Raw genomic sequence first — 14,739 nt, 5'->3', positions numbered from 1 at the left:
GGTTGCAAACTGGTGGCCTATGGGCTGAATCTGGTTCATAAACAGGTTGGTTCTGTTTTTTCAGCCTTTTAAAAACTTTGAATTAGTGCCCAAATTTTCAAATCAGGAGAGTTCACATAAAAGTCTGGATCTCTGGCGTTTTGGGTCTGTTTTAAGAAAGAAAGATTAGGGAACCCTGCAATCACATTCCTATGTGACAACGATAGTGGTGGCGCTATTTGACAAGGCGTGGTGTTATCTTCTTGTTGCCAGTAGGCATTTGAGTTTGAGAACTCTTCTCTGCTATCTGTGAACATTCAAACTCAGGAATTGTGGGATGGTTATGAATACATAGAAAAACAGAGCAAATATGTTAAAAAAAGAATGGGGGAGTAGTGAGAGGATATAAATATAAAAATGAGAGAAACTATAATGAGAAACTAAACTGTATATTCTGCAAAGATACCCAGAGAGTCTGTTCTTGGGTTTTGGGTGCCTTTTAGTTTCTGGTTCCAGTTTGTGGTGAGCCTGGTGGTACCCTCTGTCCTCAGGCACCATGACTGAGCTTTTTAACTATGTGATAAATTCCCTCTTTTTTCTCAGAGTTACGCAGGCTGGGAAAAAAATTTCTCCCTTTTTGCTTACCAGCAACCAAATGACTCTTGGCCAAGGCCAGAAACCAGAAGAAAAATAAAGGTGTATAGAAAAGCGACTAAAAATTATCTAACAGGTGGCTAAAGTGATTCAAATTATTTTCTAACAGATGGCTTACAAAATTTGATCCTGCTTAATCTGAACAAAAATCAGCTTACGTGGCTTCCTCAAGAAGTCGGCAGGTAATTTTGTTTATGGTGAGACTTGGCTAAACATCATGCCTCCCCCAATCCCCACCCTGGGCACCTGAAAGCGTTGTGCCTGGCATCGGGTCCTGGTGGGATTTGTACACAGCAAAGAGGGATCTGAAGGACTGGGGCAAACCACTAATTTTAAGCAGATGATTCCTTAAGCACTTCAAGAAATGAGACACAGCATGACTAGGTAGTCTAAGTGTCAACACAAGGGTTTGAAACATAAAGTTCTAAAGTTGGCAGTCTTATTGATTTCCCAACTCTGGGGTTCTTGGAGTTTGTTCAGCTACAGAACTGGAGACATTAAATTTTATTTCACATGAGAGTTATAAAGTCTCTTTTGAGCTTGATGGAAAAGGTAACATAAAAGCAAGGGATTGAAAACAACGATGTCATTTTCATAAAACAAAACCCCACATTTTATTGACATTAACCAAAAAAAAAAAAAAATGCTGTTTTCCCTTAACCTGCACATCTGCACAGATAGGCTGCCATCGCAGTGCCTTTCTGCAGCAAGCTGAGGGCCTTGTCCTTCTGTAGGCAAAACGCCCTCTTGGGCTTTTCCTCTGACAGATGGAGAGAGAACTCCGCTCAGGTTTACTTTGGAGACTCTCTTTATTGCCTGTTGTACAGAAACAGATGTATTACTGAGTAACAGCATCCAGAGTTTTAGCAGGGAATACAAAACTATGAACAGTCCTCAATACAGGGCTTTCTGCAGCACCTAAAGTCTATACCAATTCACTAGTCTATACTTCTAGCCAAGGTATTATTTTTCCCAAATAGATTTTTACAGGGAAAGTAATATCTTAAGTCAGAGCAACTAGAAAAAAATTTGAATCGATGTAATTTCTGTAGAAGAGAAGTATTTACGGCAATGAAAATGCTAATAGTTGTCTGCTTACTTTTTCACTTATTCAGCTTGTCAGTTGATAAATGTATTGATGATGATATAGTAAAAAAATACCTTAGAAGATCTGATGAATGAGGTTCAGGCCATAGCTTTATGCAATGACTCTTGTGACTTTGGGCAAGTAATTTAATGATCTTGGACCTGAGTTTTAAAGAAAGAATTTTGAGTAGATGAGCTCTGTTTGGAGTACAAAGTACAATATTCAAAGAATCATATCAATCTGAGGTAATATGTTAGAAAGGTAAATGAAAGCTTTCACTGAAGAAAGCAGGATTGCAAAGTATAAAGGTCCATTCTCTTTTATAGTTATTAATATTATAATTCTGGGTTGTTTGTATTCTGACTGTTGCCCAGATGTAAGTGATTGGTCATCTCCTAAGCCAAATTCCATTTTCCGGCCCAGGGAAAGTTTCTTCACCTTCCTATACCTTAATGTCTTCATACGCAAAATGAGGATGAGAATAGTACTTAATCCATAAAAAGTATGTAGGCTTCAGCCTGAGACATAAAAGGTAGTAAGGTTGAGTAAGTGCTCAATAGATGTTAGTTTTTATAATATTATGATTAGTTGTTATTTTTATTCTAGCTTCTTTCTGTCCCCCGTTATTCAGTCCTTTTATCCCCAGAGACAAAAATGTCTTCTTGGTGAATGTGGCAGAAGTGTTGAGCATACATGGCTTGACATCCTCCTCTTGTCTTGCCGTGAATGAAGTAGCCACTTCAGCAGGGAAGGCCGTGATGGGGTGCTATATTTAATTCAGAGGAGGGCTAGCAGGGAGTCTGAGAGTGGTTATGTCAGCTCTCTACTTAAGTCTGATTTCTGAATCCCATGTCTTATTTCTCAGTTTGTTCAGAACGCAGAAGGAGGAGAGAGGATTTCGGGTTTTTTGTTTGTTTGTTTGTTTTTTTGACTTATCTAAACTGTAAAGTATTGGTTCATGGACATGGAGTCAAACCTGGGCAGGTGAGGTTTTACCACTAAACAACTCTGTCATGGGCAGAGCTGCACAATTATAGGAAGAGAAGGAGAATGTGGGCATCCAGGGGACGGAATCTCTCTGAAAGAAAGAGAGGGACAGAGGAAGGGACTAAGCCAACAGGCTGAGTTCTTTCTCCAAATTCACCCATCAGTGAAGCTATTCTTCAGTCTCCTGGGGAGGACAGAGGACAGGAACAAGCTGCCAGTGCATCTCCTGTAGTGTTCCTTTCAAAAAGTGGAAGTCCTCCCTGCCTTGTGAAACAGAAACAACAGCAGATACTTGTTTCTCCTCTTCCTCTACTTGCCCAAATGATGGACAAATGAGCAACGAGTGCTGACCTTGGTTTAATGCCTTGAAGTAACAAAAAATGAAAAGCCACCTCCTATAATGTAGTATTCCAGAGTAGAGTCAATTAAAGTAATGATTATAACAATGATTAATGGAGAAAATTCCCCATCCCCTTCTCTACAGGACCTCACACATTTTCACTCCCTTTAAATAATGAGTTGTCCTCCTTTGATCTCTATACTCTCTGCAAATGACTGTACTCACTATTTTACTAAGAAATTTGAGCTCCTTCAATTCCCTTCTTTTCAGCCTCTTTATGTCCATTGTTCTACCTCTTCCCTTTCTCTCTTGCTTCCTGTTTCTCTCTAACGTGCTGTCTATTGCTTTTGCTTCCTGCCTAACCCCTTGTAAATGTTTTTCTGCCCTCTCCATTCTACTGTAGATCTTTTCCAAAGGTCACTAATGTCCTTTAGGTAATCAGATCTAATGGCCTTTTATCTCTACTGAATTAAAATTGCATAAAACTCATGTGTACAATTCAATCAATTTTGACAAATATATACACACCAATAGTATATAGAACATCTCCTTCCTCCCCAAAATTTCCACATGCACACTTCCAGTAATTCTTACCTCTCATGTGCAACCAATACTCTGATTTTGATCTTTAAAAATTAGTTTCACCTGTCCTAGAACTAAACAAATAGAATCATACAGTATATATATACGTTTTGTGTCTATTTTCTTTTGCCTAGCATATTTTTTTGAGATTCACTTGTTGCATTTATCAGTAGTTCATTATTTTTTGTTTATCCTGAGTAGCATTTCATTGCTAGAATTATGTCATAAATTATTTGTCTTTTTTTTTTTCTGTTTATGTACATTTTGGTTATTTCCAGTTTGGAAGTATCATGAATTCAGCTATCATATATCCTTGTACAAATCTTTTTGTGAAAATATGTTTCCTTTCTTTTTTTCTTTTTGTTTTTAAAGGCTGGTCAAGTGAAGCAGTGGGAATGGAGAAGGAACAAAGGAATCTGTAACTGGTTGTGATCAATTAATTGTAAATACCACTGCACTTGGACCAACCTACTTTCTTTGTTAGTTCAATTCCTAGGAGTAGATTTGTAGAGTCATAAGGCAGGAGTGTAGGTGTATATGTTACTTTTGAAGGACTGCCAATATTTTCACAAAGGGATTGTGCCATTTTACATTCTAACCAGCAGTCTTTTTAATTTTATCCATACTAGTGGTTGTGAAGTAAAATTTTATTGTATTTTAGTTTACACTTTCCTAATGTCCAATGGTATTGAGCACCTTTTCATGTTCCTATTTAACATTTATATATATGTCTTCTTTTCTAAAGTGTCTGTTTTCAGTATTTTTTTTTTTTTTAAAATTGTGTTGTTTCTCAGAATTGAATTGTAAGAGTTCTTTTTGTGTTCTGGATACAGTGCTTTGACAAGTATATGTATTGCAGATATTTTCTTCCAATCTGTGGCTTGCTTTTTAATTTTCTTAATAGTAATTTGATGAACTGGAGTATTTAACTTTGATGATAGCCAATCTATGGATATTTTTATTTTATGATTAGTGCTTTCTGTGGCCTTTTAAAGAAATCTTTGCCTGCCCCAGAGTTAACAAGGTATTACCCTATGTTTTCTTCTGCGAGCATTATAGTTTAAGGTTTTACATTTGGATCTCTGATTCATCTTGAATTAATGTTTGTGCATGGTATGAGATAATGGTCAGAGTTCATTTTTCCTCCCATAGGTTTATCCAGTTGTTCTAGCACCATTTGTGGAAAAACTATCTTTTCTTAATTGAATTGCCCCAGCACCTTTGTCAAAAATCAATTGACCATGTATAGATCATTTGGACTCTATTGTGTTCCATCGATCTATTTTCCTATCTCTCTTAGTCCCTTTAGGCTGGTATAACAAAATATCATAAACTGAGTAGCTTATACACAACAGAAATTTATTTCTTGCAGTTCTGGAAGCTAGGAAGTCAAGATCAAGGAGCTGGCAGATTTAGTGGCTGGTGTGGGCCCACTTTGGTTCATAGAATATGAAACCTTCTGGTGTGCTCACATGGTGGGAGAGGCAAAGCAGGTTTCTGGGATCTCTTTTGAAGGTCAATAATTCCATTTATGAGGGCTCCACCCTCATTACCTAATCATCTCCCAAAGGCCCCGTCTACTAATACCATCACATTGGTGATTAGGTTTTTATCATATGGATTTGGGGGGGACATAAACATTCAGACCGTAGCCCTATCATTTCTCAGCACCACACTATCTTGATTACTGTAGCTGTATTGTAAGCTTTGAGATCAGTTAATGTGAGTCCCTTGACTTTGTTCTTCTAAATAATTGTTTTAGCTATTCTAGGTCCTTCAAATTTCCATATAAATTTTAAAATGATTTTTCAATTTTTATACAAAAGAAAGTGTTAAGATTTTCATTTGGATCTCACTGAATCTGTAGATCAATATTGGAAAAATTGGCATCTTGGCAGTACCTTTTCTTTCTATAAATGAACATAATATATCTCTACTTTTATTTAGAGCCCCTTTAAATTTTCTTAGTCATGATTTATAGTTTTCATTGTGAAGGTGCCTCATGTCTTTTATTAATTTCATGGAGGTTTTTTTATGTTACTATAAATGGAATTTCTTAAAGTTTTATTTTTCAATTGTTTGTGGGTACAATATAGAGATATGATAGACTTTTAAAATATTGACTTTGTAGTTTGTGACTCTGCTTTTAACTCTGCTAGTTTTCTTTAATTTGAATTACCTCCCTTTAACATTTAAACTTTTGACCATCTCTTTAATTTTGAAATATTCTCCCATATCTTTAGAAATTCCTTGTTACCCTGGTTCTTTTTCTATTTCTCTGCTCATGACTTCTCTGGGTGCTTTTTATTTTTAATGGTCAGGTGTTCATATCTCTCAAGAATCTTGCAGCTGGCTTCCTCTCTCTGCCCTCTGTGTTTTTTCTTCTGCTGTTTGTCCTGTCAGTTGTCCCTGTTCATGTGGCTTCTGCTATTGTGTTGACAGTCACCCTAAATTCCCTTCACTAGCACTGATTCCTCCTCTACCTTCCAGTCTGCCATTTTCAACTGCCTAAAAATCTCACCCCCCCATTTGGTTGTTACTTCAATCTCAACACACTTCAAACTTGAGGTCATTATACATCTTCACTCTTAGCTTTGCAATTAGACACATCTGCATATGAATTTTGACCCTGTTACCTACTAGATAGGTAATTAGGGCAAGCTATTAACTACCTCTGATCTTTTATTTTCCTCATTTCTAAAATAAGGGTAATGGCCAGGCACAGTGGCTCACGCCTATAATCCTAGCACTCTGGGAGGCAGAGGTGGGAGGATCGCTTGAGGTCAGGAGTTCAAGACCAGCCTGAGCAAGAGCGAGATCCCGTCTCTACTAAACATAGAAAAATTAGCCAGGCGTGGTGGTGCGCACCTGTAGTCCCAGCTACTCCGGAGGCTGAGGCAGGAGGATCATTTGAGCCCAGGAGTTGAGGCTGCTGTGAGTTAGGCTGACGCCACGGCACTCTACTCAGGGCAACAGAGGGAAACTGTCTCAAAACAATAAATAAATAAATTAATTAATTAAATAAGTGTAATAATTCCAACCTCAGGGTTATGCTGATGATTACATCTAATGCACAGGTACATAGTTGGTGATTAGTAGTGTTAATTCCCTTCTGCTGCTTTATGCATAACATTTTCCTACCTTACTATTCCCTCCAGTTGCCCTGTTTTACAAGTTCTGTTATTCAAGGCCAAATTCAAAATGTGAATTCTTTCAAATAACTTGTGATTTACCTCAGGTACCATAACTGTAATTACAGACTCAAATTTTCTTAATCTTTTTTTCCTCCATATGCAATGGCATTTTCTGTTCTCACTTTATGACATTTCCTTCTAAACCATACTATCCCAAACAGCAGAATTTTTGGCTGCTCCATCTTTGCAACTTCCATGGCAATTAAACAGTACTCACATCTATTTGGTGGTACTGGATGTATCTGTATCTGTATCTCTCTATACTTATATCTATCTCTATCTATATCCATGTGTATGTATGCATATGTATGTCTATGTCCTTCTCTGTCCCTTAGCTTCCTCCTGGCCAATGTGTATGCATAAGGAATGAAAAATAGAATTTTCTTTGTTTAAAATGTAGGTTTTGGTTATATAACATATTTTGAACACAAACTACCTGATTACAAAATAAGTTTAAAAATTAAATTTCAGCAAAGACTTGTTATGCTCAAATGATTTACAGTAGTTTTAAACACTTGTTTGAAGTAAGTCTTGGATAAGTTACAAAAAATAAATAGACACCTCTCTTCTAATAAATTGTGTCCATACAATGGACTTTCTTATTCTTGTGAGTTTCATTCATATACTTTTTTTTTTCAGATTAAAATGTCTTAGGTATTTGAGTATAAGTCATAACCAGCTAACCAGCATTCCTAGAGAACTTTGTTTCCTTGAAAATCTTTCTGAACTTCAACTTAACTACAATAAGCTCACGTGCATACCTGGAGAGATTGGGTCCTTAAAGAAACTCCAGAAGCTTTTTCTGGTCCGAAACAACATTGAAACTTTGCCAGAGGTAAGCAGAACATGGGGTCACATTTTTTTTCCTGTTGGGGGAGAGCTCATTTCAACATGATCGGAGGTGGTTTTAGATTAGGTTTGGTTATTTGAGTACAGCCATCACTTGCTTTCCCCCAGATTAGATGTAGTCAATTCCCAAATTGTCATAGGGATGACAGAGAAAGGTTCTAATTTCAATTATTTTACATAGCTAGGGCTTCCAGATTTAAATAAAAATGCAGGGTGCTCACTTACATTTTAATTTTAGATAAACAATGAATAATTTGTTTGGTGTGAGTAGGTCCCAAGTATTATGTGAGATATAAATGTACAAAAATTATTCATTGTTTGTCTAAGATTTAAATTTAAGTGAACATTATATATTCTATCTGGAAACTCTATATACAGGACAAAATACAAGTTCACTCTGTTCTTCCATTTTTCCTCCATAACCATTCTCCATCCTTCTCCCTCCTGCTCCGTGCTGGAGAGTCTGCTCCGTGCTGGAGAGTATGGGCATCAGTGAGCTCCTCTGTCCTTTGGCTTCCTCTTGGATATAGCCAATGGGAGGCACTAGCAGGAAGTGAAAGGGCAGGAGGGTAGTTGAGTACCTGATGGCATTCCCACAGTACTTCTCTGGCAGGGTGCTGTGGGTTGGCTGGGTGCCTTTCTGGAAGGCTACAGATAATGTCAGGTGATCCTCTTATGAATTTCCCTTTGTCTCTTTAGGCCTACAGTGATATAAAGAACTCCCTGCTGCTAGCTTTTGGGAACTTTGTGGGTCTAGGGAACCACTTTTCTTGGTTTAGGGAACCTCATTCCCTAAACCTGGCTAAACCTTTATAAATACTGCCTTTATTAAATTCTCCTTAAATTTCCCAGTTTGAGAGTACTTTCCTATTAGGAACCTGTCAATGGATTTACCCTCCTTCCTTATGCAAATTAGAATTAATTTGATCTGTAATGCATGTTGTACAGGAAATTGAGGAATAAAAAGTAGCAAATTAATAGAGTAGACTTATAAATGGAAAATCCCTATAGTTTCATTTTTTCTCTCAAGAGGATATTCGATTTAAAATTCTGACTTCGTGCAGTGACTCATGCCTATAATCCCAGCACTTTGGGAGGCCGAGGCAGAAGGATCACTTGAGGTCAGGAGTTTGAGACCATCCTGGGTGTAGTGAGACTCTGTCTCTACAAAAATAAAAATTAAAAAAAATTAACTGGGCATGCTGGTGGGCACTTTCAGTTCTAGCTACTGGAAAGGCGAGGCAGGAGGATCCCTTGAGCCCAGGAATTCGAGGTTGCAGTGAGCTATGGTTGCATCACTGCACTCCAGCCTGGGTGACAGAGCGAGACTCTCAAAAAAAAAAAAAAAAAAATCTATAACACTATAACGTGACCTGTGAAACTATGCCAAAATGGGAGGCTGTAAATCAGTATATTTCAAAAGTTTATTCTTAAATTCCTTAACATCCTAATTTCTATAAACAAGAAAATATCTTGAAGTTACAGAATAAATCTATTAAAAGTATAACTCCTTTATTTGAGGGAAAAGCAATAACAGCAGCAACAGCATCATCATCAATGAAGCATTATATTGTTTATTGTTCATAACAACTCTGTCATAGCTCTTCTTATTATCCCTATTTTAGAAAAAGGAACAGAGAGGTTGTATAAGTTGGACACAGTTTATAAAGAACAGGAAAGGGGCCCAAACCTATGTCTGTCTGACTTAAAGGTCTGTCCTGCAAATCATTACTTTTACTATAATTTTATAAGTCCCAAGAACTTTAAGGTTTTAAAAATTTAATGCTAATAGTTCTATCCTGAACTTTCACGTAAATAATACCTATGATCATTTATATCCTTAGACATTTAATATGATTCAGTCTATCATTATTATTTTTGGTCTGCATTATAAATTATGAGGCATTATGGAAAATGCCCATTTGTTTTGATAAAGAACAAATTATTAATCATTTGCTAATACATTATAAATTATGTGTATATCAGCATGTGTGTATGAATGTGCATTTTGTATTTATATTTTATACCTCACTCCTAGTAGGTCATACACTTCATTCATTTCTCTAAAGTGGTATGGAGTATAGACAAATAACCCATTAAGAAAAACATGAACCTGGGACTGATACAATGTGTTCTTCAGACAAAACTTTCACACTTTTATGTTAGTTGAGGTCATGGAAGGCTAATCTCTTTGGATTTGAGTACATGTATTGGGAAGTAGAAGAATTAAAAGAGACAGTATATGAAACATTTTAATTTTTATAGAGAAGGGTTCTATTTAATTTTAAGAGCTGGTCTTCATGAAACTGTAATTCAACAGGTGAAACTGGATATTAGAAAAATTATAATTCAGGGTATACATTTGAATCCCACTACTGAAATGTAAACTTCTACTTCTTGCTGCTGTAGAAATAAGATAGCTAGATTTGTGGTCTGTTCATAATGGTGTTTGAAAACACCAGCAAAGAATTTCAGATATCATAAACAAGGGTAGGTAATTAGTAGCTAAAATAAGAGTGATCAACATACGGTCTAATGCACCATTTCCCAAAGTATTCTCCAAAGAACACAAGTCCTGCATATTCCTCGGAGAAAATATATGGTAAAATATGCTGTTATGTACTGAATATTTGTGTTCTCCAACAATTTATTGTTGTTTAAGGCTCTACCTCCTAATATCATCCTAACTCCCAATGTGATGATATTAGGAGGTGGGGCCTTTGGGAGGTAATGAAATCATGAGGGTGGAGCCCTGATGAATGAGATTAGTGCCCTTATAAAAGGTATCCCAGAGAGATCTCTAGCTTCTTTCTGCCATGTGAGGACACAGTAAGAAGTCAGCACCTGCAGCCTGGAAGACAGCTCTCACCAGAACCTGAGTATGCTACCACCCTGATCTTCCAGCCTCCAGAACTGTGGGAAACACATTTCTGTTGTTTGTAAATTGGTCAGTCTGCAGCACTTTGTTAAAGCAGCCCAAACTGACTAAGGTGCTATAGTCTCCTCTTGGAGGTTCACAAAATATATTAGCATATTGAAAGTACTGAGAAGTCCTGCAGTAAAGCTGCTTAACTTTGTTAACAGAGTTTCCTAAATTTAACTGAAAACTCTTTTTCCATATCTCACAAAATACACTGTGGGTGTGTTTGATTAATAAAAATTATTTAAAATTTTTTAAAATTGCAATTCATATGTTTTCTTTAGTTGTAGTGAATACTAGCCTCTAACTCAGTGCCTAGTATACAGTTGACCTTAAATATATGGTTGCTTTATATAAAATCTATACTCTTCAACACAGCATAGCAGATATCTGTTGTTTTTGTCTACCTAGCATCCATTTCTGCTTCTTCTCACAATGGTATCATGATTTGATGTTGTGAAATCTCCACTTCCCTAATCTATAACGTTTGCCTAGTGCTGATGTGACCCACTGGTCAGGCTAGGTCACACTGGACATGGCGATTTGTTTGAGGATAGGCATATGACTTAAGCTAGGCCACTGAGATGGAACTTCGCTGGACTGACAGAAATAAATGTATTATTCTCTGTGCTGGGATTGCTAACTTGGAAGAATGTAAGTCCAGATCTGCTGGTGTCTATCTTGCCATTCTTTGGGAGGGACTAACTTTAATGATGCTATCACAAAAGAAAGAGATGATGACCTTATATGGCAACTGGAACAAGCCATATACAACGTCAACATTTTTTGTTTAATTTCCCTATTACCTCAATTTACCTATTTGTTAATTTGGGTTGAGTTTCTGTTCATTTGCAACCTAAAGAATCTTAGTTAATATACATGGCATTCATGATTAATTAATATACATGGCATTCATAAAAGGCCCTTCATAACCTGACCTCCTCTTTCCTCAGTGCTTTTTGCTCACTCTGTGATTTAGCCATGCTAGATATATTAGTCAGTGTTCTCCAGAGAGACATAACCAAGAAGATATTTACATCGATAAATGGATATGCAAGAAGGGATTACTGGGGGAATTGGCACACACAATATGGACACTGAGAAGTCCCACAGCAGGCTGTTTGCAAGCTGGAGATCCTGGGGTGCTGGTAGTGTGGCTCAGGCCGAGTCTGAAAGCCCAAGAACTAGGGAAGCTAATGGTGTAAATCTCAGTTGGAGGCCAAAGGCCTGAGACCCTGGGTGGTGGGTGGTAAGGGGTGGGTGGGGAGGAGTGTGGGCACTATTTTAAGTTCTGGAGCCCAAAGGCTGGAGAGCCTGGACCTCTGATGTCCAAGGGCAGGAGAAGAATAGTGTCCTAGCCCCAGGAAAGAGGGAGGAAATCACCTTTCCTCTGCCATTTATTTTTTCTGTCCAGGTCCCCACCCCATTGGATGGTGCCCAGACACTTTGAGTGTAAAATCTTCCCCACTCAGTCCACCGACTCACACACCAGTCTCCTCTGGAAACCTCTCACAGACACACGCAGAAGTAATGCGTGGCCAGTTCTCTAGGTATTTCCTTAATCTAGTCAAATTGACACCTAAAATTAACCATCACACAAGACTTCTTATACCTTATCCCAAACAACTGTTTCCTCTTAATGGACCACTGTATGTTCCAAAGATCTCAAAGAATCTCACCTTGAATTTCATTTTTCCCAGGAAGCCTTTTCTGACCTTCTAATACCAAATGTCCTATTGTTTTCCCCATAAGTCTGTACCCTTAACCCTTCATAGTACTGACCATTCTCAGCAATAACTTTGTTATGGCTTATTTGCAAATTTTTAATCCTTCATTAAAGACTTGTGGGAAATGTGCAGATGCAAAGAGAAAAAAAAGACAATAACAAAAATATCAACAGCCATAATAGCAGCAGTCAGGGCAGCAATAACAAACAAATGAAAAAGAAAGAGTCAACAGCATCAGAAGGAACGCTACCAGGTTCCTTTTCATGTAGGGTGGGAAGCCCTTATGTCTTAACATGTGGATTCTGAGAAAACAAATTGCGAGTCTGAATATCTGTGGCTAATACAATACTAAGGAGCATATGATGGTGATGGAAGACTACGTAAGACTTAAGAAGAGAAGCGTACGTGTGGTACATGGCAAATACCCCTTCAGAGACTTGCTGCCTAGCTGTAGGGAGTGGTGATAGCAGACAACCTCCAGCTGTCAGCTCTTTCAGGGTCTGCCTTTGCTGCAGAAAGCTCTTTTCTTGCGCTCTAGGAAAAAGTCATGCTTTTCTAGAGCATTCCACATCCTGTGACTGAGCAAGGAAGGGATATAAAGGCTTGGCCATTTCTGCCTGATACAGAACAACTTGGATGGGCAGTAGCCACTCTAGAGCTCCCCACTCAGTTGAACAAGGTTCTATTGAGTCTGGATCCCACCTCAACTCCCCATCTGCCCAATCCTGCTTCCTGACCCTGTCTCTTACAGAGTGGATCCCTAATAAACACCTAGCCCCTCAAATTCCATCTCAGCATCTGCTTGCAGAGAATGCAACCTATGACAACATGTGATAAGACTGAAGAGGAAGACAGTAGCCATGAGTAAAGAGACACACCATCTCCTTATGGAGAGGTTTGGCCATCAAAATATGAGTGACATTTCAGAAATACCTCTACAAGTGGTTGGGAACATTTAGTAAATTACACCAATAGTTTTAAATTTTTGAAATGTTTTTGATGTTTCTGGTTTTGCAAAGTACTTATTCTTTGCTTGCTAGTAGAAATTCCAGAATCCAGATGCCCCATAACAACTAGGTGGTTACTATGGTAATGCAGAGTCACATTGGGCATGTAGATAGAGGCAGTGACAGATTTTATTTCCTTTATAAGGAAAGGGTTGTGATAGCACAGTGCTGAGCAAGAGGTAGATGCTTAATAAATCCTGGCGGAATTGTCAAGAGACAATATTCCAGGATTGCATCTGTTTTTTGTTTCTCAAAGATTCTTTCTATATTAATATAGAAAATATCTATTGAGTGCACATATTAGGTCCTTTAGTAAGCACTTTCAGATTAGTGACTCATTGAATCCATTCAACAACCATATGAAGTTGGGGTTTCTATTAACATTTACATTTTACAAATGGATCGATATGGGGAAATTGAAGTACAGAAAAATTAAGAAATTTGCCCATAGTTAGTTAGTAACTGCCAGAGGTGAGATTTGAATGTAGAAGTAGTCTACCTCTTTGCTGCCATGTTATGTTGCCCTGGCGTGATCAGAGGAAATGCAGAACTCAAAGATGTCTGGCAATCTAGGACATCCCAAGGGATGTCCTTGGGAAAGATGTGCTAAAGAATTGAGTAGGCAATTAGAAAAGACGGTCACTTCCATCAAGTTCAAGCTTAGAAAAACATATTGATTTTAAATATTAGATTTTAAAATATCTTTCTCTCTCTTGTTTTCTGACACAGGAAATTTGTGAACTTAAAAAGCTAAGAATCCTAGACATAGCTGGAAATCTTATTCAGATATTTCCACCAGGAGTAAGTAGAGTCAACTTCTATTATAATTGAAAAATAATTTTGTTTATGCCACTGGGAATAGAAAAGTATGGGCAGACAGTAAAACCTGTAGTAAGTGGAACCTTAAATTATAGAAACGACTCAAAGGTTTGCTTTGTTTTAGAATTTCAAAGCCTGTTCTCTCCCATTCTTTTCTTTGTGTTCTGTGCCTGCTGAACTTGTTTGAACTGAGTGAACTCTGCTATCATAAATATTTTAATATATCAGTTATGATTAAATTTTTTGGTTATTACACTGCTTTTGGTCACCTCAGACTTTTTGAAAATATTACTTTCCAGAGCATAAATTTTTATCCCTTGTAATTAATCCAAAGGTGACACTTTTGTTAGTTGTTTTAAGCCATAAACAATGAAAAATGCACCACTTTCCATCTGGAAATGAATTTTGACCTTGCTTTATTTCAAATAACTGAGAAACCATTCATCTTGGCAAATTTTAACTTTTGGGAAAGAAATGACAGTGTTTCGTATTGCGGTTTTATATCCAAGTGAGCATCTTGAGCATTCAAGGTAATAATTAGAAGCTTATCAATCCAGAAGGTCTTTAATAAATAGTTGTTGATACACTAATTGT

At 37.4% G+C, this 14,739-nt stretch overlaps 1 protein-coding gene across 9 annotated transcripts in view; it reads left to right on the top strand.

Annotated features, from left to right (window-relative positions):
* LOC123645194 (deubiquitinase OTUD6B) overlaps positions 1–14,739 on the top strand; it is a 119,902-nt gene that overhangs the window by 49,804 nt on the left and 55,359 nt on the right. For 8 of the 9 annotated variants that reach the window (XM_045561816.1, XM_045561817.1, XM_045561819.1 and 5 more), the window contains 3 exons: positions 743–815; positions 7,463–7,658; positions 14,056–14,127. In XM_045561816.1, coding sequence (XP_045417772.1) covers positions 743–815; positions 7,463–7,658; positions 14,056–14,127 — 341 coding nt within the window. The remainder of the gene's footprint in view (positions 1–742; positions 816–7,462; positions 7,659–14,055; positions 14,128–14,739) is intronic. The other variant, XM_045561822.1, reaches the window with a different exon arrangement.

This window comes from Lemur catta, chromosome 9, assembly GCF_020740605.2.
Source record: "Lemur catta isolate mLemCat1 chromosome 9, mLemCat1.pri, whole genome shotgun sequence".
Classification (NCBI taxonomy): Eukaryota; Metazoa; Chordata; class Mammalia; order Primates; family Lemuridae; genus Lemur; species Lemur catta.
Note: the sequence above shows the minus strand (reverse complement) of the source record. Positions and strands in the feature narration are given on the sequence as shown.